This window comes from Podarcis pityusensis, assembly GCF_964106645.2.
Source record: "Podarcis pityusensis genome assembly, chromosome: 7".
Taxonomy (NCBI): domain Eukaryota; kingdom Metazoa; phylum Chordata; class Lepidosauria; order Squamata; family Lacertidae; genus Podarcis; species Podarcis pityusensis.
Window position 1 is genome coordinate 48,657,151 of NC_138031.1, and position 25,348 is coordinate 48,682,498.

The 25,348-nt window shown below is 40.8% G+C and overlaps 2 protein-coding genes across 2 annotated transcripts in view; one reads left to right on the forward strand and one right to left on the reverse strand.

Moving 5' to 3' along the window:
• Window positions 1–25,348, forward strand: part of LOC308481103 (uncharacterized protein) — a 358,919-nt gene that overhangs the window by 203,543 nt on the left and 130,028 nt on the right. The gene's annotated exons all lie outside the window — the stretch shown is intronic.
• Window positions 1–25,348, reverse strand: part of LAMA1 (laminin subunit alpha 1) — an 86,426-nt gene that overhangs the window by 54,855 nt on the left and 6,223 nt on the right. The window contains exons 2-10 of the mRNA XM_081013178.1: window positions 14,039–14,209; window positions 12,837–12,949; window positions 11,191–11,433; window positions 8,746–8,925; window positions 6,028–6,117; window positions 3,793–3,910; window positions 2,300–2,478; window positions 958–1,063; window positions 25–185 (exon numbers count right to left, since the gene is read on the reverse strand). Of these exons, the coding sequence (XP_080869304.1) occupies window positions 25–185; window positions 958–1,063; window positions 2,300–2,478; window positions 3,793–3,910; window positions 6,028–6,117; window positions 8,746–8,925; window positions 11,191–11,433; window positions 12,837–12,949; window positions 14,039–14,209 (1,361 nt within the window). The remainder of the gene's footprint in view (window positions 1–24; window positions 186–957; window positions 1,064–2,299; window positions 2,479–3,792; window positions 3,911–6,027; window positions 6,118–8,745; window positions 8,926–11,190; window positions 11,434–12,836; window positions 12,950–14,038; window positions 14,210–25,348) is intronic.

The window sequence follows — 25,348 nt, forward strand, 5'->3', positions numbered from 1 at the left end:
ACTGAAAATCAGTAGTACGCTTACTTTACAAAGGCAAGGTTCTGTGCATGGGTCATCATTAATGCTACCAACCAGGCTACAGTTGCAACGCATGCAGCTTGGATAACCTTTGTAGCCGAAGGCACAGCGATCACACTTCTCTCCTGCGTAACCTTCCTTGCAGCGACACTGACCAGGCTGAACACCTTGAAAAAGGAGAAAAGGATGAAAAAGAGGAAGACCTATCACATGCAGATACATATCATTTTTTGCTCCCTAAGCATTAGAACCATGACAGAAGCCTTATGCAGTATGCTACAGTATCAGCAAGTGCAAGAAGTCTGGGAAAGGTTTGAGCTCAGCAACCTTTTTCTGCGATATAAGTGACCCATGGGCCTAATTACTAAGGGTTGTTCCAGTTATGCTTTGTGCTACGGGAAGTGTTTCCTTAAGGCAGGGCAGCTGATTTCCCACCCTAATCTCTCCAACCCTGTGCTCCCAAAGAACTTTTCCTCAGGTTTGCAGGGCCTTCTAGTGCAAGACAGGATATGCCATAGAGCATTGCAATTGGTAGGGAAAATTGGTGAAAACTGAGTGCCTTGCCTTGCACTAGCAGAAGCAGTTACACGGGCACAAATCCTCAGTTAGCAGTTAGTGGCATCAAGCCTGAATTCCTGGGCCCAATTTCCTCAGTCCTGGCTTTCATCCTACCTCACACTTGTCTCATGTCATAACAGGTTCCCTTTTAAAAAAAAATCCACCACCAATCATTCCCTGCATATCCTATGGGATTTGCCAAATCTCCAGCTGAAATTGCTAATAAATCCCATTCTAAATGCATGTAACTACAATCCAGGCAAAAATCTAAACATGTTTGAACTGGTCCTTATTTCCAGTGTTTCCTCACATAGAATTCCCAGTTACAAAAAATATTAGCTGGACTAGTTTTTAGAGAAAATGTATTTTCCAGTCACTTACCATGTTGTGGGTCAGCATGATCATCATCCTTAACACAGTCAAAACCAAGGGACCCAAATATATCACATTTACAGGGAAAGCAAGGGTTATCGTCAAAGGGAGACACCTAAAAGAAGTTAATATTTTTGTTCACGTTAATAATAAGATGCTGGTGAGCGTGCATAATTATTGTTGTCTGAGGATAATGATGATATGGCATGACAATGCACACAGTAGTACGACACACAACTCAACAGGATATTGTGATTAATTTAGTCCTTGTGGGAGGAAACTGAAAACAAGGAGTTGTAGGCATGAATGGAGTAGCATTCAAACTGGCCATCATAGCTGTGGGATGTTTTGGAAAAGGAATGTTTGTTTGAAAGCAATCCAGGAGTTTTTGAAGTGTCATAGACCCTAAGGTAGCTTTCCCAAACCTGCCTGGAGCTATTGGCAGCTGCCGTCCAAAATTTCTGGAGGGCAACAGAAGTTGCCAAAAGGGTCTGTACAGCTTGTACTTATTTGCTCACACTGGCTGAAGGGATTCAAGAGGGAAGCCAGCCAGAGGAGAGGGGGCAATTGCATGTCTTCCCATCACTGACATCACTTCAGTTTGCCAGAAGGAAGAGAAGGAACAGCAAAGCAGCAGTGAGATCAGTGGTGCAAATGTACTAGTGGGCACAGTGGATTGGCTCCACTGGTATGCTTGCATTGCACCAACCATTCCACTACATTGCCTCTCTCCTAGTAAGCCACACTGAAGCTGGTGATGGGAAGTCAGATAAATGGCAACGCCCTGCAGACCACTGCTGCCAGTCACTTGCTACTGCTGATGACTCCTTGACAACTGTTATGAGTTTATATAATATGACCAACAGCTACAGCAACATATTAAGAGTTACAACAAAGTATTTCATAGGGCTTGCAGGGATACAGCCTCAGTATACTCTGCCATTTTTCTGCTAATAACCTTCCCGTGACGGGGTGAGCTCCCGTTGTTCGGTCCCTGCTCCTCCCAACCTAGCAGTTCGAAAGCACATCAAAGTGCAAGTAGATAAATAGGTACTGCTCCGGCGGGAAGGTAAACGGCGTTTCCGTGCACTGCACTGCTGGCCACATGACCTGGAAGCTGTACGCCGGCTCCCTCGGCCAGTAAAGCAAGATGTGCGCCGCAACCCCAGAGTCGGTCACGACTGGACCTAATGGTCAGGGGTCCCTTTACCTTTACTAACCTTCCCTTTGTTATGGCTTTTTTTAATCACATGGTATTGCAAAAATCAACCAGAAATGGGCTGAAAGAAATAAGTGATGTTTTTTAGCACAGTTCAAAGCAGCAGAACATATGTTCATAAAATCCTCTTACTTTATGTGGCCTATAGTAACCATCAGTACACATGTCACAGTTTATTCCAGTGGTGTGTTGAGTGCAGTTTATACACACTCCGCCACCTTTGAACTGGCCGTGAATGTTTAAACTTCTTTTCTGATCTGCTACACTCTGATCATAATAACAATCTTCTGCTTTGTTATGACAGTTGCATCCTAAAAATAAATAAAGAAATTTACTTTCCATCTTTAAAAAAATAAAGCATAGTTAAACATATAAACAGTAGGGGAAAAAACCCTGAACGTTTTCTGTACTATATGGCTTCTTACTGTGCATGCAGCAGCTAATATATACAGTACTGGCTTTTTAAAAACTGTGTTATGCAGTTCACACTGATCTAAAAGTTTCACTATTTATTAAAGTACATAATTACTAATAGTATTCTGGCTTCTTCCTCCTTGCTTTCTAAACTTCTCTCATTGTTGAAAAAGTAAAGCATGAATAAAACACGGTTACTAATTTTCTTGTGACTCTACATTTTAAAGCAGAAGAAATCCTGCAGAGTTCTTCAAAATGAACTACTAGAACAGGAGCATCTGATTCCCTGCAACTACTAAATGTAGTTCAGAGTATATTTCTGCAGCACAAGCTGAAGACATTAAATAGTCAGGTGATACTTGCTAAAGTTAATGCTGTACAGCAAGGGCAAGAAACTTTTTTCAGCCTGAGGGCCACATTCATTCATGGGCAACCTTCTAAGGGCCACATAGCAGAAGTGGGTGCAGTCACAGCTGTTCATCCTCTAGCCAAGCAAGCACAGTTCAAGGATGCTTTGCAGCCAGGAAAAAAAAACACTAGTGGGGATGCAGAGCACAGGGAAGTGAGGAGTGTGGCTAACTGTGATGGGTATCATGGCCCAAATAAGAGCCCTGAGGGACTGAACAAGAGACTTGAAGCCCACATTCAGCTTCCAGTCCTAAGGTGCCCTATTCATATTGTACACGTACACATTAAAACAAGCATCTAATGAAACCATTACTAACAGCTTACATAGTTCAAAGGCACAGTTTCCCATATGTGAAGAGGAACCAATATATACCACTGCTGTCACATCAGAAAACAAGGCAACCCATCATGCATCTAGTTGTGTGTGCATATTAGGGGACACCATGTGCTCAGGGACACAGAGATCAATTAAGATCTTACAAAGACATACTATTTGAAAGCAAGTGCCATTGGCAATCATATATGGATGATAATGTTAAAAAGTGGTGGGGTGCAGTAAACTTGTAATTTAAAACCAAAAATAGTCATGGCAGATCTGCAAACTCCTAGCTTCACAAGCCTAGTGCAGATCTAACAGTCCCTGTAGTGCTAATATTAGAAACACAAGTACATCATATATTTTTTTAAAAATTAAGGCAGGTTCACCTACTTGGCCATTCCACAGGCTTCAGTGGTGGCTGGATTACATACCTAGCCAATGTTAAGGCAAGTGTATAGAGAAGCATCATTTTAGTGCTACGTACTCTCACATTTGTTGCCAGCAGAAATGGTTCCTGGTCTCCACGGGGCCTGGTGGTAGCCAGGGCAACACTCGTTACAGCTCTCACCGCAGGTATTGTGCTCACATTGGCACTGAAGCTTCTAAATAAAAGCAAATTATGACACAGCTCTATTACCTAATGCCTTGGAAACAAAAATGCCTCTTTACCTGAGATCTTAGAACTAGCTTTTAAACATTTAGAGCAGCCTACAGGTTTGTATAGGACCATCTTGCCATGGTATAAAAATCTATCTTGGAAGAGCAGCAGAAACTCATTCAACCTGTAGGAAGCAATGTAGTTCAGGGAAACTACAGTGTAAAAAGTGGTAAAAGGAGAGAGAAGGGAAGGGGGCAGAGTGAGGGGTAAGTTATTTTAAAATAGAGAGAGAGCAGTGGGAGTTGCTGGTGGATGACTGACAAACATTCACAAGGCCCTGCAATATTTAAGTATGGATGTCTGCATTGTCAGCAGTTTAGGGAGCATACCTCTGACTCGCCCCTTCCCTTATCACTTGTTTGTTTGTTTAAGTGCAATCCAAACCCTTGACCAGCAGCAGTAGGGCTTAATGAAGCAGCACAGCCATCACTGCATCCACAGCCCTGCTGCTCTTGCTAGATGGGACGGAAGATTAGGAGAAAGGAGGGAATACCTATTTGCTATGCCAGCCACCTGGGAGGGACAAAACTCCAATGAAAGTTCAGCTTTTAAAGAGCTCCTGGCTTTTTCTGGCCAATGAGAGCCACTGTCAGTTTGTCAGATATGTCCTGCTTCCCAGGAAGGCATCCTGGGGCTTTGAATACTTGGTGGGGGATCACCTGAAATAAAATGACTGCTTGGCTTACAGAAAACCATGAGGGGGAAGGAGATCAATGCCCTGTGTCTTAACCTTAGGGTTATTCTTCACCTCTTCTTCAATATATTTAATAAAACAAGGCAGAGTATGTGTGCCTGCTGGAGTGCACGTGTGCAATTTCAGAATTTACTGTTAAAAGCAACACCACCACTGTACTTGAAATTCTGGGAGAAGGAAGTATTTTATATGGGAAATGTAGAAATATTACTTCCAGATGAGCAAGTTGCTAAAGAGAAGAACTCTTCAAGTACATGAAGTGCTGTCACAAAGAACAGAGACCTGTTCTCCGCTGCCCCAAAGGGAACAACTAGATGTGATGGGCTTAAGCTACAATGTGGTAGGTTTCAATGGAGCATTAAGATAAATGTATTGATGGCAACAGCAGTTTAACAATGAAATCAATACCTACCCTAGAGGGAAGCTGAAATGGAATATGATAACACTGCTGTTGTGCACATAGTCATGATCGTAAGTGAAGTATATAAGTGGAGGTAGAGAAAAACCTCTAAGAAGTTTTGGTGGGTGAGAAGTTATTCAAGTTTGTAGAGACTGTATGAAGCTATAGTGTTTGCAACATCTCTCCTGCTGATCGTATAGGTGCGTGCGCACACACACACACACACACACACTTGTATATTAAAGGTTAGCTGTGTGTGAATGAATGAATGTGCTCAAGTGTGTACAGTGGTACCTCGGGTTAAGAACTTAATTCGTTCTGGAGGTCCGTTCTTAACCTGAAACTGTTCTTAATCTGAGGTACCACTTTAGCTAATGGGGCCTCCCACTGCTGCCGCGCCACCGGAGCACGATTTCTGTTCTCATCCTGAAGCAAAGTTCTTAACCCGAGGTACTATTTTTGGGTTAGCGGAGTCTGAAGCGTCTGTAACCTGAAACATCTGTAACCTGAGGTACCACTGCATATGGAAATAGCTGAAAGAATGAGCAAGGAAGACTTGCAAAATAACAAGAGTTTTGATAAGGTGTACACATCCTGAAACATAGTTTCTTTATTTCTATATTCCTATGCAATCCTAAAACGATCCACTGGAAGTATAGTTCTAATAATCCTGTAAGCCTTCCTCGCGCAGTCAGTGTAACACCTGTGCCACATAGGCTTCACTACTTCAAAAGCCTATGCAGCGTAATACACATCTTTCCAGTATGGCTGAAAGGGCTGGAAGTGAGGGCAGACGACCCAGGCATTTATAATCTCACTAAATAATGAGCAACCAAGTAATGAACTAAGATGTATTTCTGTAACATTAAAAACTGGTTTCTGCAACATTTTAGCGGTATTCAGAAATTTGTTTTTCTTGAGACAGATGCATGTTTGCAGAGGGGGTGACACAAGCAAACAAACATACCTTTGTGACTTGATCCAAAGGACAGCTCCGAGCATGGCCATAGCAAATGCACATCCCTCCGACAGAGATGTCCTTTATTGAATAGTAGTACTAAATAAAGCAAAGTTTGATTTATAAAATCAGTTTCCTTTTAGTATTTGAAACAAGAAGTGCCAAAGTTCTATTTTTTTAAAAAACCAAACAAATCTTTCAGTTCAGGTGAAGTTTATACTAGTCAGGACTTATTCATGGAAACGTAAATGAACAGGTATTTCTTTCTCTCCCTTCTCCCTGACATACACACACACACACAAAGAGCAAGAGCAGCAGCAGCAGCGGATCAGGTTTTCTCTTTTTGCTAGCATTACAATTCTTTTTTTTAAAAATTATTATTATTAATGTTATTCAAATACGAAAATAAAGGAAAAAAGAAAGAAAAAATATGACATCAAACACCATTATAACATTCCACCTACATACAAAATAAAGCAAATTACTATTACCCCATGTGACTTCCACCAATACTCGACATTCTTTATATTTTCTTATTAATATTGCTTCTTTTATATATTATCTCTAATATTCCTAATATTAATTTCATCTATTTCGCCTTTACATACTTAGCCTATGCATATCAACATGTTATCCTTAGAACAGTGTTTTTTCATGTAGTCCTCAAAGCATTGCCACTCCATTCTTAATTTTTGATTTGTTTGGTATCTTATGGCTGCTGTTAACTTTGCCAATTCTATAAAATCACATAATTTATTTATCCAATCCTCTTTAGTGGGGATGGTTTCCCCTTTCCAATTTTTTGCAAGTACTAGTCTGGCTGCGGCCATCACATATAAAAATAGTCTTTTCTTATCTTGTGGGATATCTTTTTCTATTATACCCAATAGGTATGCCTCTGGCTTCTTTTCTATAGAAGTTTTAAACATTTTTTTTCAAATCTTTGTGAATATATCCTCAGAATTTATTAATTTTCTTGCGGCCCCACAATTCTTATGCTATATGTCATAATCTACTACAAGTAAAGTAAAACTCTGCACGAACGTAAATCATTTGAAGCATAAATTACTCATTCAACTCAGAACTAATTTTGGCTTCAGGTATACTGATGTAACAACCAAATAACGTTTTGAAAAACGTCATCTGTGAGAATGCTAATGAGATCAATTTGGTCCAGAGGCTTTTTTCTGAGAATAGACAACATTCATTTTAGCTATTTTCAGAAGAGCTAAGTTAAACTAATAATTAGGGAGAATTGCTTAGCAAATGTAGCACTGACATGCCTTGATTCCCTCGATGAGACAAACCACGCATTCAAATGTAGATTTATGTCATCTGTCAAGCTTGTGTTGAACTTATACATTACATTGGTTATAGCGTCAAATAACAATAGTTCTGACATCATGTACTAATAATAATATCTACAACTAGGTATTGTTTAAACTGTATCATGCAATCTTTCTTTAGCATACAGACAAGTACCGTATAAAAGGTATTAAACAAGAAGGGTATTCTTGGAGTTGTGATGGAGGGGGATAGAAGATAAATTTAGGGGAATTGTGTTGTGTTTGGTTTTTCAGTTTTTAGGAACCAAATAGGAAAAGAACTGTAAGAATGTGGGGGCTGCGTGTTTCCACTCCTCACCATCCCCAATGTTTCTGGGTTCCCTCTCCCAGCCTTCACATCTCTAAGTACTAAGTACTTTGGACATACATCTCCAGCTTCACAAGCCATGGATCAAGAAGCCAGAAATGATCACTGAGGCTGCACGCTCCTCTTCCACTTGGACACCGCTTTCAATGTGGAGAGCCTGATTTGTTTTAATGCAATTCCCCATTACATACGAAATGGGGAACTCTGCTTTAACACTGATTAACTAACTAGTACAGGGCGAGTCTTTTAAAAGAGGCCCCGTGGAACATGTGTACTCTGTATCTACGGGGCCTCTTTTAATGTACACACCCTGTATAATAAACTAGATTCATGCCCCAGAAATCCCCATCACATGGACAAATTTTACACTCATTGGGCATCTTCTTACTGCTAATGGACAAATAGCTGGCAAATGTGGAGGGTGCATGTGACTAGCCTACATGCTTTTAACACATGAGGGGCTTCATCTGAACCTGCCGCACTTTGGGATGCATTCAAACGACATAGTGCCTATGAGAGAATGCTGCTTTATAAAATTACCATGTGACTTAAGTCCCACAATGGGTTTCAATCTTTCATCAAGACATATTTGGAACAGACCCACTTAAGTACATTTACCAATTCCGATGGGTCTACTTTGAGTAGAACTAGATGTTGAGCCTCAGTGCCTAGAGCTTGCCGATCGAAAGGTCGGCGGTTCCAATCCCCGCGGCGGGGTGCGCTCCTGTTGCTCGGTCCCAGCGCCTGCCAACCTAGCAGTTTGAAAGCACCCCCGGGTGCAAGTAGATAAATAGGGACCGCTTACTGGCGGGAAGGTAAACGGCGTTTCCGTGTGCTGCGCTGGCTCGCCAGATGCAGCTTTGTCACGCTGGCCACGTGACCCGGAAGTGTCTCCGGACAGCGCTGGCCCCCGGCCTCTTAAGTGAGATGGGCGCACAACCCTAGAGTCTGTCAAGACTGGCCCGTACGGGCAGGGGTACCTTTACCTTTACCTAGATGTTGAGTATCACCCAGATATAACACATATCCAATTCATATGGTTGGTTAAAACCCAGAAGAAAGCATATACCTTACCCTTCTGGTAACAATAGGATCAAGATCTTTAGGATCATGGTGGCTAAGGGTCATGAGGTCCGCATTAAGGTTTCTTATACGTTGTAATCGAAGCCGGATGTACCGTGCAGAAGTAAACTCCAATAATGTTGGTGAAGGGTCATCAGCACTAGGTCTACCATTGATCAATGATGTATGGATCTAAAAAGAAATAATGGTTTCTGTATAAGCCTGTAAATAACACGTCGACATTTCAAAATACCTTCTGGGTGAAAAGTTTAAAATCAACCTCCGCACCCATCCCACAGTTGCCTCCGCCACAACACCACAATACAAGCTGGGCATGTCTGTAAAGTAGTTACCAGGCTCAATACACTGTTGTGCTTTTCCTGCTCACTGCTGTCCTCATTAAGGGTGTTGAATGAATTACTTTATAACTCACATCTCACAGAAATCGCTTTCCAGTCCGCAGATTAAATGCTGAGAGCGCATTTTTTAATGGGCTTCTGCAGGACGAGGGCAAAGGAAAGCAGGCCTGCAGCTAAAACACTGGCATAGGGATGCAGAATGAAACACTCACTGGGAGAGTAGGAATGTACTTGCCCTCAGCATTTTATGAACTTTCATACCAATGCTTCAATGCTAGTTTTGATTCCCATGCAATGCATTATATACCCAACTAGATGAGCTAGAGGAAGAAAATCTAGGGAATAAAAAGATACACAGGAAGAACAAAAGCTGCCCCACAGTCTTCAATGTATTCTCAAGCACAACATAGTGGGGCAGCCCTTGGTCACCCCAGATCATTGGAATCTAATGCAGTCACCTAAGGTTATATATGAATTAAACTTTTTCTATTTTATTTTTACTACACAATAAAAATATATTTTGTGTCTGTTTTGTACTTAGGCTATAACCCTTCAGAAAATTAGTTAGTATCTCCTGTGAAATGTTCTAAGAACTCAAACATGTTGACTTGTAATTTACTTCTGAAATCAATGGAATTTACTCCTTAGTAAGTTTATTTAGAATTGGATTCAGACAATCTAAAATACTCAGCAATCTTAGGGTGATTTTCAACTAAGTTTTACTCAGAGGAGACCGACAATAATTAACTGACTTAACTTAATCATTAGTTAATTTCCACAGATCTATTCTGAACAAACCTTAGTTGAATACATTCTTAGGCTTCAACAGATTTCACCCCCTTCAGCGAAGGAGACAAGGGCTAAGCTAAACATCCTGGAATCTGAACTAAGGTACCCAAATTAATTTCAGATTATGCTTCTGCTACAAATGTTGTTTTACACATCCCATTAAAAATCACATGACATACTTGCTTATACAGTGGAAACTTGGGTTGCGGATGTAATTTGTAACGGAGGCACGTCCGCAACCCGCAGCGTTTGCATCCTGAAGCGCCACGTCTGCGCAGGTACGATTTGGTGCTTCTGCGCATGCGTGAAGCGCAATTTAGCGCTTCTGCACATGCACGAGCAGCGAAACCCAGAAGTAACCCATTCCGGTACTTCCAGGTTTCTAGCAGTCTGCAACCCGAAAACATGTAACCTGAAGCGTCCGTAACATGAGGTATGACTGCATATGCACATTTAGCCTAAAGTGTTAAAGTAACATATAAAAAAGATAACGTTGATAGCATTTTAGTCCCAAACACATTCAGAACTCTGACAGCTTTCAGTCTAAGAAAGAATTTGGAATTGTTCTCTTAGTGGATATTTTTATAAGGTCAACGCATAAAGACAGACATTCACAGTGAACTAGTCACAGATTTTAGAGCCTCATTTCCTGATGTCGCTGGCCTGGCTCTCTGATCTATAGTACAGAACCACTATGAACAGAGCTTGCTTTAAAGAAAGAACAATCAACTGTTGACCTGCACAATGCATAGCTCTTTTAATTAGGCTCTCTCTTTGAAACAATGCCAAGTCCTCCTTCAGAGCTCAAGCTACACAGAGTAATTTAGACAGCATTTTTAATTTTATGATCGAGTATCAGGTGATCCTTAAGAAAAGCATTAAAAAAAAAACAGAGCCCAAGTTTACACAAGATAACAGGAACTCTCAACAATTCACCACTGTAGATGTGTTAAGAGGTGCAAAGTTTTTATAAATATAAACTGCAGCATCAAAGATAAGAGTGGGCTTCCTGTTCAGAAGCTGCTTCACCTCTCTTCCTGGAGTGAGATCAACAATGAACCTCCTCAAATGTAAGCAAGCTTTCCCACAATAAGTAAAAAGTATTTTTTTAAAAATTGGGAAGATTCTGATCTTCAGAAACAAAATCTGCTGCAGCTGCTAACAATGACAAATAAATCTTGATGGAGGAGAGAGAAGACCAGAATCTAAAGAAGCCTATTACTATCAAACTAAACATAAGAGCAGAGTGGTTTTACTACCCCCATGTCCAAGAATAAGAGGCATCTGAACAAACAAAAAGAAAACCTACCTCTCCATGTTCAAGTGGGACTAGCTTAGAATAATAAGAAGTGCAGATAACTTCATCATCTCTCTTATATGTAGGAGGCCCAAGCCTTGGTGTTATGTTGTATCTTACTAGGCACTCAGTATCACTAACTGCATAGTACTGCCATGGCTTGAAATCAGTCCCATCCAGAGAACGCTCCAAAATCCAGTTTCCAGGTCGGGGAGCGTTAGCAGCTTTGATGATCACATAGGCAACTTGAAAGACCTACAATAAATGTAAGGGGGGAAATGCAAGACTTAGTACTAACCTATGAAAATATAGTTTTTCAGAGTAGCTCAAAACCCAGGTTTCAACTATCTAACATCTATAATTATTTCTCAAATTTTTAATGCTCTTGTTTGCAATGGAAATTGCTTTTAGCTCAATTTCCATAGCCTACACTTAAATTAAATAAATACAACCCCAACTTCAAATGCTATTTCCTATTTGGCCTTTACACAAGAGTTCACAAAGTTCAAATTTCTATAATTTCAGAAGTTCATACATTAGGACAAGGCATGTCATGGACAAGCATTAAAACAGGACGTGTACATACAAAGCATCTTGCTATACATAACATAATACAGAAAGTTGCACAATAAACGGTCCCTCAAGAATCCGCTGTTAGTTTCTATTAGCCTCAGGAAAGCATGCCAACATTTTTCCTTCAGGCTGAAAAAAAGAAATCTTGATGATCCAAAATATTATGAAGATTTAGATTTTTTAAAAATGCACTAAGAGCATAAGCAACATTCAGCTTCATCCCTCAAATCACAAAAATTTCCTCCAAGCACTGTAGGAGAGAGAGCTTCGTGTAATTACTAGAAAAACCAGTTCTGAACCAAACTTCAACCACAAGAGCTAATGAGATCCGCACAAATACTCCGTAGGTGATGGAACTCATTTCCAGCTGCAACCTGCCCTTATCAAAGAAGTGATTCATATGGATTTAGGACAACTATAGGTCCTGTTAGAATACAAATTGTGAGTATTATCATAATTATTGTTTTTCCAGCAGAAGTCACTGTAATAAATAAGGAATCATCCAAGTACTCATTTAGAGTGATATCCCTATTGTGGCATCCTGCCTGTACATCAGACTTCCGCTTCTGCAAACAGGACTTGCCATTCCTCTCCTCTCCCCTGCTGTCCCCATGCACCCCCAAAATTTACTCCAGCGGGGTGGGTATCCTACAGATCAGATGGGGTGTGGGGAAGGGAGGAAGGGAAATTCCAATGCATACACCAGTACAACCGATGCTCTGATGAGAATTGTGCAGTAAGTCCAACAGTCAAATGCGCTTATACAGTCACAGTGAGCTTGTTCTGGTGCAGCAGTAAGGACTTACCAACACCTTTCCTCTGCTCTTTCCAGGCATAGTCCATGCTTTTAAGTTCTGTGTCTGAGTATCCTTCATTAAGTAATGCATTAGGAAGTGTAAGAAAGACAGACAACCATTTTGGAGTTTTTTTTTAAAAAAACAACCAAAAACCCAAACTCCCAGTCTACCAAAGAGACCCTTCCCTTAACCTCTCTCCACTGTACTTTCTATAAACCAAAGATAAGTAGGAATTCTTTGATCATGCAACACACCAAAGCTACATACTTTTATACAATTTTTACTTGCCTGTCTTAAATCCAGAGTTATGGTTATCCAATGGTATTCTCTTCCGTTCTGAATGCTAGGACTTTGCCACCAGTTATTAGTACCATCTATAGCATTTGAGATAGGGTGTTGTTCTAAAATAAGCAAAAACAAATTAAGATCACGTTTCCCCTCTTCCCCCTTCACTTTTGCTGTTTTCGGTTATCATGATTACGATCTTACGAGTAAAGTACATAGGTCATATACTATGAGCCCATGGTGGCTATGAGCCAGTTTTCACTGATATGTGAGTCAGATCTTTGAACATGGGTTTTTGGTGTTCTTATTTTATGCATTTTATTTCATCTGTTGCCCACCACTGGTATGTTTATGATAAATATGTGTGTGTGTGTGTGTGTGTGTGTGTACACAAGAATAAGTGGTATATGAATTTGTACAAATAAATAAATAAATAAATAAAGGTAAAGGACCCCTGACAGTTAGGTCCAGTCACAAATGACTCTGGGATTGCGGCGCTCATCTCACTTTACTGGCCAAGGGAGCCGATGTTTATCCCCAGACAGTTTTTCTGGGTCATGAGGCCAGCATGACTAAGCTGCTTCTGGCAAAACCAGAGCAGCACACAGATACACCATTTACCTTCCCACCGGAGCGGTACCTATTTATCTACTTGCACTTTGACATGCTTTCCAACTGCTAGGTTGGCAGGAGCTGGGACCGAGCAACGGGAGCTCACCCTGTCGCGGGGATTTGAGCCGCCAACCTTAATTTGTACAATAAATACTACCTCCAATATTGGAGGTTATATGCCTCTGAGTACCAGCTTCTGGGGGGCACAAGAGGGGAGAGTGCTGTTATAGTCATCTCCTATTTTAAGTCCCCCCATAGACATCTAGCTGGCCACTCTGAGACAAGTATGCTGGCCCAGATGTGCCTTTGTTCTGTGTCTTCTTATGTTTTGGGCGGTGGGGGAGAGTAATATGGACAAGCACAACATAAATTCAGATAGAATAAAACTTTCACACAGAACATAAATGCATTCTAGACAAAAATAACACAATTAAATTTTAAAAAACAGAATTGTTGTTTCAGTCTCCACTGCTTCCACTGGGATTACTTTAGATTGTTCATGTGGCTAAACCAGTTGCATTCTTGAACCAGCTGAATACCATAGTCAGTGTCTCTTGGAACATCCAGAAAAAAGTATAAAGTAGTGAACTTGCCTTTGGAATTTGCACTATTGTGGTCACAGATCCGACACTGCGCGTTGCGTAGGGGCCGACCTGGAACATGCTCCACAAGTTTACAAAACATCTCAGGGCCCTTTTCACCGCAAGTAGCATTGGTGCTGATATGAGCATTGCTAGCAAGGTTTAAAATGGCAGGAAATAAACCTAAAGAGTAAAAGGAAGGTCATTTAATAATTATAATGGTTTTTTTCTCATTACTTTACACTTTTATTTTACTGGTGCCTTTAGAAGCCATTTGATGATACCAGAGAGGGCTCCCCACATTTTTCAGATTTCTGTTACCACTGGGTTGATTTCTTAAATGTGCTTAGCCTTAAAGCAACATGTCCTACATTAACTCAATTAGGAAACAATCCTAAATATGAGAAGCCAGTGTAATCTGTGCCATCTTAAACTAAATCGGTGTTAAGTACAGTATGCCAGTTTCAAACTTTGTTCAGGAGTGGGGTTACTGCCAGATGAGGCAGCGGAAGTAGGGCAGATGGAAAACTGGAAATAGAGTTTGATTTACACCACCCTTTTTGCCTGTCTTTGTTCACTGGATTTGCAGGTCACACATCTGAGATGAACTGTTAGGATCAAGCATAAATCTCCCTATCCGGTCCCATCCGTCCGCTCCCCTGGAACACCCATTTTTCAGGGCTTATGCTAGTGTAAATTCCAGAAGTCTTGGCTCAGATGGATTAGCTCAATGTGCCAGGATTAGTGAGTTATGCTCCCATCATGTCTCTGGCTGACCTGGGGTTGAGGACTCAAGGAGACAAAGTCTGGCTGTGCTGAGAACCTGTAGGCTGAGCTAGAGTCCTGCCACATCCTCACTCACTCATCCCAGATGATCTAGGGTTAGGGTTAGGACTGCGCCTTTAGCATCGGTTAAGTACGCCATAGAAAAAGGAATGTCTATCTGCCAAGAGAGGCCAAAGGAGTGGTGACTACGTGCCATGCAACACACACACAAGGCTCACACAAGCCATGTACCACATACACATATGTGAATACATGCAGGCCAGGGGAGCACAGCACGTCCCATTCACCATACATGCTACATTGCATCTACATATGCACTACTTTCTTTGCCCTCTAGGTTTGTACACACATGAGTATGGCTCAGACATGTAAACAAATGGTACAATAAGGCTGCAACCTGCCACCACAGTGCTTTGCCCCAGCTTTAAAGGCAAGAGTGCCCCTGGGATATCTGAAGAGGGCTTGCTTGCTTTGAGTTTTGAACAAGATACTGTTGCCATAGTCTTTATGTGACCTCAGCCTAAGCAAAATGTGTTCCCCAATTAAATAGTTTAGACTGGTGGCCCAATGTAAACAACTTGCAACTTGCAACTTGAATAAGAGAAATTGCAAACGAATTAATTGGCTTTTAAACCCTATCCATGGTCATTTCCTGTGCCTTCATCTTTGCTGAAAGAGGCCTAACAAGTTTTTTAAAAATACCAATCAAGACTCAGAGAAAACAAGAGATCGAGATAGACAACCAAGTGCTAAACTAAACAAGGAAGCTGTGTAGGTTTTTGTTTTGTTTTTTAAACCTTTCCCTATCCTTTTACACAATGATGTGAAGTTGTCTTTGATTTGTATTCCTTTGATTACTCAGCTGTGCCATTTTGTCCAAAAAAGAAAGAAGTTCCCACAGGAAAAAAAATATGCTACCTGATACTAGGAAACATGCAGATGTTTAAGACCATTTGACCTTGAATATAAGTCATACCTGGCACAGTAACAACCAATCATAAATACAGTATGTGAAAAGGAAATCTCACTTATTTGCTTTAAGTACAGTCAGCTTGCACTTCACTTGTTTAGGGTCAAGGAGGCTTAAATAAATGCCAAACTAAAATACAATGAATGAATTGAAATTTTGGTAATATGAATTCTTTTTAAAAGAAGTGGTAGGCGACTTGGATAGAGATGTGAGAATTTTCAAGAAGATATGAAAAATCCATTCTGGAGAACTCTCAATGTTATAGCAAAACACTTATTTTCTCCATCTTATTTTTCTCCATCCCCGAATATTCTGAATTTAAAATTAGTGGAGGAATAATGAAATCCATGCAAGTTATTGAAGAAAGATGGAAGCTAAATATGCTATTCTGGTCTGCCATAATCAGTCAGTTCTATATAAGCATGTTAAGGCTCAGCCCTGCCTGGACCACAAACCTGAGGTCTCCTCAGGAGCGGAGCAAAGACAGCAGGATTCTCCAGCAGCTTACCAAATACTATTTTTTTCTGAGGAGCCAGATTTGGGCACTCTAGTTCCAGGACTGTAAGTCCTCATGGCAGCTGCCAGGTCCCTAGCTAGTCTCAGTCACCACTACTACGCTACTCCCCCAGGACTACAAGAATGGAGAAGACAGTGAATGAGGCACAAACTTCAGTCACCAGCAAAGTGCTCATCTAACCGTACTTGAGGCTATGCTGGAGTTGGAGGAAGCATGTGGAAGCAGCTGCTTAGATCAGGACCTTACTGCAAACCAGAAAAGGGTTCAGCCTCCAGCTCCTATGGACAGTAGGCCCACAAATTACATGGGGGTTATGTTCTGTGGGTCCACATGTCAAGGCAAAATCACTTAAAGTTAGGAAGACCCCTGAAATCACCACCCTGTACAAATTCATTTTGTTAAGTTTTTTGCTTGGTTCTCCAATCTGTTCAAGTTATCTTAAATCCCAATTCTATCTTCTGCAGCATTAGCTACCCCTCCCAGTTTGGTGTTACCCACAAATTTGATGAGCATCCCCTAAATTCTTTCATCCAAGTAGTTTATAAAGATGTTGAACAACGGGCCTAGAACAAAACCCTGTAGCACCCCACTTGTCACTTTTTTCCCAGGATGATGAGGAACCATTACTGAGTTACAAATCCACCTAACGGTTACTTCATCCAGACCACATTTTACCAGATTCTCTGCAAGAATATACAGTGGTACCTCGGGTTAAGTACTTAATTCATTCCGGAGGTCTGTTCTTAACCTGAAACTGTTCTTAACCTGAAGCACTACTTTAGCTAATGGGGCCTCCTGCTGCCGCCGCGCTGCCGAAGCCCGATTTCTGTTCTTATCCTGAAGCAAAGTTCTTAACCTGAAGCACTATTTCTGGGTTAGCGGAGTGTGTAACCTGAAGCGTATGTAACCCGAGGTACCAATGTAATGGGAGACTTGGTCAAAAGCCTTAGTGAAATGTGCCCACAGCAATTCCCTGATCCACCAAGCTTTTAACTCATATTAAAAAGAAAGAAAGAAATGAGATTTGTCTGGCAAGACTTGTTTTTGAGAAACCCATACTGGGTCTTAGTAATCAAAACATCCTTTTTCTAAGTGCTCACAGACTGACACTGTAATTATCTGTTCTAGGATCTTTTCTGGTATCAATGTCAAATTGAGTTGCTCCATAATCACCATATTAGACATCTTTCAACCTTCTCTAAGGAAATATTATCTTAAATACAACCTTGAATAAACCATGACTATCTAAATTCAGACATTTTGCACTAAATTTGGACGTTATGTTTTGGATTAAGATACAGATTTTGAATGTTACAAACAGAATATATAAAACAGCTTTTGTTGTTGCTTTTGCTCCCAGAACGTAGCACTAAGAAAATTGGCAAAATAAAAAGTCTTGTTTGAAATGGGTAATTATTAAAAAAAAAAAAAAAAAAAAAAAAAAACAGTTGCAGATAAATATTAGGGTGAAGGAGAACAATAAAAAATTGGGTGTGTTTTATATGTCACCAATCAGCCACATTACATAGGGGCAAAAGGCAATGGGTTATTATGCATCTCAGATGGAAATTCTTCTGTGTTCAAGCATTGATTTTCAGACAATGTAGATACCTGCTTAGAACAGTTTCTCTGTCACAGCTTACAACCTAAAGTAAAGGAGACAGATGGGCAGTTTGCCAAAAAACAGCAAACTTGCTAGACCATAAAATTAGTTATTGCTTTTTCAACAATACCCTTTTCCCACATGCTCCAAGAGTCTAAACTTTTTTTTTTTTGTTTTGTTATCTTTAGTGGCTCCTGTCTTTTCTTAAATCACTTTTAGCACAGACTATATTTTCCCACATAGAAATATTTCCATAGAGTTGCCTACTTGTTTTTGAATCAGCGACACTTATTTCGTCTTTAAAATTGAATGTTGAAAATTATGAGACTCGGAGGAGAATATTTGGTAGTAGAACCAGAGCCGTAGCTAGGTGATCTTGCACCCCTGGCAGAACCATTCAGATTGCGCCCCCTAGACAAGAACAAATTAGCTCTTATTTATAGACATATTTATGGACATATTTTAGCTGAATTTACGCCCCCCTCGCCCCATCCTCACCACCCCCTAGCTACAGCCATGAGTAGAACTACAACAAAGATCTTCCTTGGGACTTTGCCCCACCCTACATGACTGTGGTGATGTTTGAAAACCAAGCATTCAATGGATGGGGCCAAATGCCTTGTTTTGGGATGGCTGAATCAGTCAATGGAAAGTGCCCCTAGATTTCCTGCAAGGAAAACCAGCCTGTTACATTTTTCTTTCTTTCTTTCTTTCTTTCTTTCTTTCTTTCTTTCTTTCTTACAACATTCTTCTTTCTTCCATATATCTGATGGGAACGTCAATATCTGTTGGTTTCTATCTGGAAGGGAGCAACTATCGTCCAAATCTCTCAGTCACCAATGAGTGAGTCCAGCCCATTTCCCTTTTCCTCTCTTTGGTCAAAGAGCGTGAAAGACTTGTCTGGCATGCAGTGGGGAAAACCTTGGCTTGTCCAAATGTACCATATTTTTCGCCCTATTGGACGCTCCAGTCCATAGGATGCACCTAGATTTTTTGGGGGGGGGGAACAAAGGAAATATTTTTATTCCCCCCCCACAGGCGCGGGGCTGGGGCAGGGGAAGCCCGAGCTTCCCCTGACCCCAGCCCCCAGAACGGGTCCCAGAGCGATGCTGAAGCTGCGCCAGGCTCCGGAGGGTTGTGCGGAGCTGCGCCGAGCCCGGGAGCGCAGGCAGCTCTGCGCAACCTTCAGGAGCCCGGCACAGCTTCGCGCCGGGCTCCTGAGGGTTGCGCAGAGCTTCCTGAAGCCTGGAGAGCAAGAGGGGTCGGTGCACACCGACCGCTCTCGCTCTCCAGGCTTCAGCGAAAGCCTGTATTCGCCCCATAGGACGCACACACATTTCCCCTTCATTTTTGGAGGGGAAAAAGTGCGTCCTATAGGGCGAAAAATACAGTATACAGTCAAACTCTAGATTCCAAATTAATAAGGTTTATTAAGATTAGGAATAAGGATGAGGGACAAAGAAAGTAGGTATCATAAAGAGAAAAGTAACTGTTTACTCTTGACTCAGAGGAAATAACAAAAGATGAGTTGCAGCCTGTCATACCTCATGATTTTGCATGAACAGATTTGTCACAACCCAGTACAGTGACCTGTTCTGGACAGAGAACTTTTAACACATGCATTATCCACGTCACCAGCATTGCCACAGGAGAAGCCAATGTGTGTACAAACTCCTTTTCATTCAAGGATCCAACATGGTTTTATGATTGCTTTTACTATTCTGTTGTAAATCCTCCTTGAAGCTCATTTTTGACTGAATGGTAAGGTATACAGTAGTTATAAAATCTCCTGCTACTGAAATTAACACGGACTTCCACATGCCTACAAAATCCATGGGCATATTGAAGCATACACAAACCTCTGGTGAGTAGCATTTAGTAAAATAACTGAACACCTGTAATTTTCATTAAAATTAATAAAATAATTTCCCAAAGACGACACCTCAACATTCACTTTTTAATAACATTATTATGCACTATAGTTATCAGCCAGCATCCTTAACTACTGTCTCACTAGAGCCTCATAACAATTACAAGAATTGTATCCAAAGCTTCCTGTCCCACAGCATCTGAATTACATTTTAAAATGCTGACTCAGAAAAAGGTGATTTCTAGCTGGTTCTCGTTCTTTTGTAACTGCAGTCCTACGATATCTTTCTCATCTAATCAACTGGGCTTCAGGGTGGTTTGTACTCTGACATACCAAGTTTTTGTCATGCTTGCTCCTGTGAGGGCACATCCCTTCCCTATTATCTGCACTGTGGATTCTTCCATCTGCCACCTCACATCTTGAAATGTCTTGCTGTACATCAAGTAAGCTGTTGATACGTTTTCCTTTAGTTTCCCCTGCTTATTTTAGGTTATCTGAGATTAGTTCTTGAATTACAACACTGCTGGTTTGACTACAGCATTAGTTACTACTCAGTGATACTCACTGGTGGAGGAACAGGAGTGCGGAGGGAGCGGACCACCCCCAGCACCACTATTCCGGTAGGGTGCCATCGCAGCGGGCCCCCCAGACATGCACTGCGCACACACACCCGCACGCTGGGAATCACGCCCCCACGGGGCGCATCATGCCCCCAGAACGCACACGATACTCTCGCAGGCGGCGTTTCACCCCCCCCAAGGGGCACCAGCCATGCCCCCACCTGGTCTCTGCCCCTGGTAGCAGAGCATGCAGCTTCGCCACTGGTGATACTGTCTTTCTTGGATATGAGCTATCCCCCTCATTAGGTTAAAAAATGTATTTCTGCAAACTAGGATACTTCCCTCTTGTGTGTGGATGGTACTGCTTTGGCTCCATAAGGATCAGAATCAGAGAATGAGTTTACTATTAGCATACAATCTGAACAGTTAACTAGTTTGGTATGCATCTAAGCAACTTACGTAAACTCATACTGCAGAACCAATTCTACTAAGTTACTAATTCAGCAAGTTCACTTAGAATATCTACATTTCATAATGGAGGGAAATAACCCATTCATGTCTGAAAATCCCGATCAACGACAAATAAATCATTTTCTCTCTCCTCAGTTTCAATGAAACATTGTCTATCCCACCATTGTGGGGTTATCTACCTAGCAATGAACTCATCTGATTGTCTCCCTGGATTATCACTTATTTTGCCACAGCGAACAGATACAAACACATTCCCACTATGTGTAGCTTAATTGCACACTCAAAATAGATTCTGTCCTACTTGTATTTTATTACTGTAATAAAAAATTGTCACTTCAGACTCTGCTTCTCCTAGGATTCTACCTGGGATGGTGTCAGAAAAAGGCTTATGGCTTAATTTCCAAATCTCAAGGATTACAAATTATGTGTGTAAATTGGTGAATACCTGATTATTCCAACATAGTTTGCTGCAAACTAGAGGTTCATGCAGTACTTGGTTTACAGTACTGTGGCTTATATGACACAGAACCATCGCAATATCCTTCACCAAAAGCAGAACTGAAAACACATCTGTGCTAAACTCGCATCCTCCATACATCAATTTGGTTGTATGAACAGACCCATTGATATGTTATGACTGTGCAGGATTGCCAACAGAGACCATAATCTTGATACCTTGATACTGCACCCACTGAAAACATCGGTGACTAAGAAGCTACCAGAGGAAGTGTTCCCATCAGTTGTAAGCAAGCAGAGGATCCCAAAAACAGAGTGTTACAAGAAGGGGGGGCACAGCAGGAATAGACATGGGTCCACTGGATCCTACAGTTATAAATTTCCCAGAGAGAGGACCAATCCAGGCTCTCTGCTGCATCAGCCCATATGGTGCAACAAAAGAAGGGAGAAACTGCCCCACCACCGGCTTCCATCCTGACCAGCATGAGTTTTGGGTGTACCCATGGCTCCATCTCTCCAAACCTTCCTGGCCCATAATTAGGATTTCTCTGCCTGGTTGTAATTCTATTCACACTTTCCTAGGTTCCATTGAAATAAATGGGATTTGCTTCCAAGTATACATATTTAAGATTGCACAGTTAATTCAGAATATTCACACATTAAAAACTTTTTAAACTGAACAATTATTCATTCTTAATGTTTTAAAAGGAGTTCAGCAGAAGACAGTAACACCAATAACGTAATTCCATTTAAGTAAAAATGATGACTGAAGCTCTGAATGGTGAGGTGCATGTTTATAGAAGTCCCACATAAAATGTGGCTGATTATGGATATAATTTATGTGAAGTGCTTTGAATCCTTAGTGTGCTATAAAGTGCTCTGTTTTATTGGATTAAACTGCTACAGTACAGTTTTTACATGTGGTTCCAATAAAATGTGATGAATCCTCCTTCTCAACATGATACTAAGAAATAACAGTGCAATTCTCAGCATGATAAGAAATAAATAGATACAGTATGAATAACAGATGATTTTGGATATATTAGGATCAAAGGGAGGCAATGAAATTAATCTTGCTCCATGTGCAACATGGACATAGAGGAGGCACCATCCAATTTGCAAAGTATTATGCAATCCTTTTGGTCAACATTCTGAAACAGCTCATTCCCAAGAGGAAGCAATAAAACAATCTGCCGCTGCTCAAGCATTTCTGAGTTTAAGGTGATATCACTAAAGCTCCCAGTCTAGACCCTTTCAAGTTACTGGACACAGAAACCCCACAGAGAACTTTCCTGTCAGTTTAGCAATCACCACAGACTGCGGACCATAAAGTAAAGAAAACCCCCAGCATATGTATGGAGATAAGGCAGTGATGAACACAGCCTTATCTCCCAAGATAAATCTCATGAAATATTTCAGAGTTTACCCGGGGGGGGGGGGGACAGTGCTGAGGTGGGGAAAGGGTCATTATTTCAAAAGGTGTTTTCTCAATCAAACCTGTTTTTGAAACTTACAAAACAGTAAGTGAACATGGGTTGTATCCAATGCTCGTCATAAGCAGAGTAGACCTACTGAAATTAATGAACACAAATATCTTTGTTTTATTCATTTCAATGGGTCTAGTAGTTAGAATGCAACTACCTATCTTCAAAGGGACGATAGCAGTATTTCTTCAAGTGATATAGTAATGTATTAAGGTAGTAATGTAGTAATATTTCTTCAAGAATCATCATCAACCAAGCTGTTAAGTCTTTAGTTTCAGAAAGCTGAAAAAATTGTCTTCTCTTTATGTAGTGCAATATTGCCAATCCACATGATATGTGATAAATAATGAACAAAGCTCATATGTAATAATATTGCATTTTTCCCATTCCTTTTTAATATGAAAAAGTACTAGCCAGTGAAAAGCATAGTCTTCCAGGTCACCCTACACAAAACATAAAATTATAATTAAATGTACAACTCCTCTGAACCTTGTTTTTTAAAGAATAAGGAACCCAGATGGAAAGGATGAAAAAACTGAAGGCTCTGGATTATTCTTTGATGTACAAAGTGAAGATTCTCAATGTCAGTACAACGATGTCATTTTGGCTATAAGGTAACTCATGATTAACACATATAGTGGAAGAGTTCTCACAATCTGATTTGCACATTTTCAAAAATAAAGTGAGTACTTCTGTATATCAAATGATGATGAAGTGATCTCATATTGTAGCACTTTTTCTAGTTTATATACTACACTTCTTTGTTCTCTCTGGAAGATATCAGCATGGAGTGCATCAAGGACAGCAGCTGTGGAGCCCTTGTTTAAAACAAAAGCAACGGTGTTGAGGCTTTTGCTTCTTTTTTAGGATAAGCCCCCCCCCTTTAAAACCTGTAAATAAAACCCAGTAACTAATATCCTGGTGGACATGGACAAATGTACAGTATTTGTGGATGGCAAGGAGATTTTACGTTAATCTTTAGCCTGCTTAGGAAAGCATTCACACTATTTTTCTGTATCACACATACCTTTGCACTGTACAAGCAAAGCAAATACCTATTTTGCTTTACCTTAGACTGAAAACAACTCTGGTTCATTTTCCAACCCATGTTGGGTTCTAGCCCCATGTTGGGCCAAAGATTCCTGCATTGCAGGGGGTTTGACTAGATGACCCTTGTGGTCCCTTCCATCTCTGTAATTCTATGATGACACCATGGTAAATAGTAATAGAAAGCTAGAACAGGATCCTGAACTAGTTTACAGAATTAAGACAAGTGGTCCACACCAGGCTCAAGTCAGGCAACATTTAACTTCGTATCAAGGAGCCAACAGAAACAAACAAAAACTTTGTTTCACGTAAACAAAGCAAGTTTGCACTCTTACATGTCTCTCAGTGGCTCACAGACAAAAATATGGCTAACTTAGCCCAATAACTTGTCATATCATGTCCAAAGGCTGTGAGATTATAACTAGTTTAACTACCAAAAATATCAAAGACACCAGAAGGATTTGGAACACATTGTTATGCACGTGGCAAGGGGTCACACTGTTTAAATGTAAAACTCCAACTCAAATGTCTATGAAAGGCACTGAACAGCCCAGATGGTGTCCATAAATTTAATTTTATGCCTCTCTCTTTTTTGTTTAGGAAGATCTGCAGTTTTTCCAACCATGCCGTAAGTTGCATAGCAATTGGTTGAGCGATTAAAGTTACGGTATTTCACCTTCAACCTTTCCCCCCTACATTACTCCTAGCAAGTGTTTTAACAACCACACTTCCTCTTCCCACCCACCACCCACCCCCTTCTATTCCATATGTATACCCATGACACCTCTTGGTCAGTATTAATTTATGATGAAATATGTTCCTTCCAGTACTATCCCTTTGTTCTGAGATCCCTTTGTCTCTTATCCATGCAGCTTACTTGTGTGAAAATATATAAGCTTAAAATGTATATGTGAGAATATTTAAGTTTACCTTGGGCCATGTAATAGACCTGCAAACTAATAATACCAGTTCTTAGAAATTGCTTTTCTAAACTGCTCAGTGTGCTTGACATACATCAATGCAATAAGACTGATAATCACCTTTCAGCAAGGTTACTGAAAAGGTTAGGGAAAGTGCTATAAATACCCAGGGTCAGTTTAAGGCATGATGGGAAACCATGGTTTCCTTATTCATACACCATCTGGAAAAAGCTTCAGGCTTTTCTGTATTTCCCCTCCTTTCTCCTCCACATTCACACACATGTGGAGACTGAAGATTTTAGCTTAACTCGTGCTACTCTGGTCAGTTTAAACCAGCTATCTTCAACCTTTTCATACGCAGGACTCACTATTAACCACACTGTGCATTGTGGGACCCACTTCTTAATCTTTTACTATATATTTGCATAGCGGTAGTGCTCTTGTTGCAATCTGGATCAGGCCACGATCCACTAATGGGTCCTGAAGGAGTAGACTTTGGTATTTCAAATTTCAACAGCGCCTTGCGCAAGGCCAAAAATTGGATCCCTCCCTCGCCTCCCACCTTCTGTTCTGCTCAATTCACTACATCATAGTTATGTTGCCCTGTGATGCCCCCAGGCTCAGTGCCCTGTGTGGCA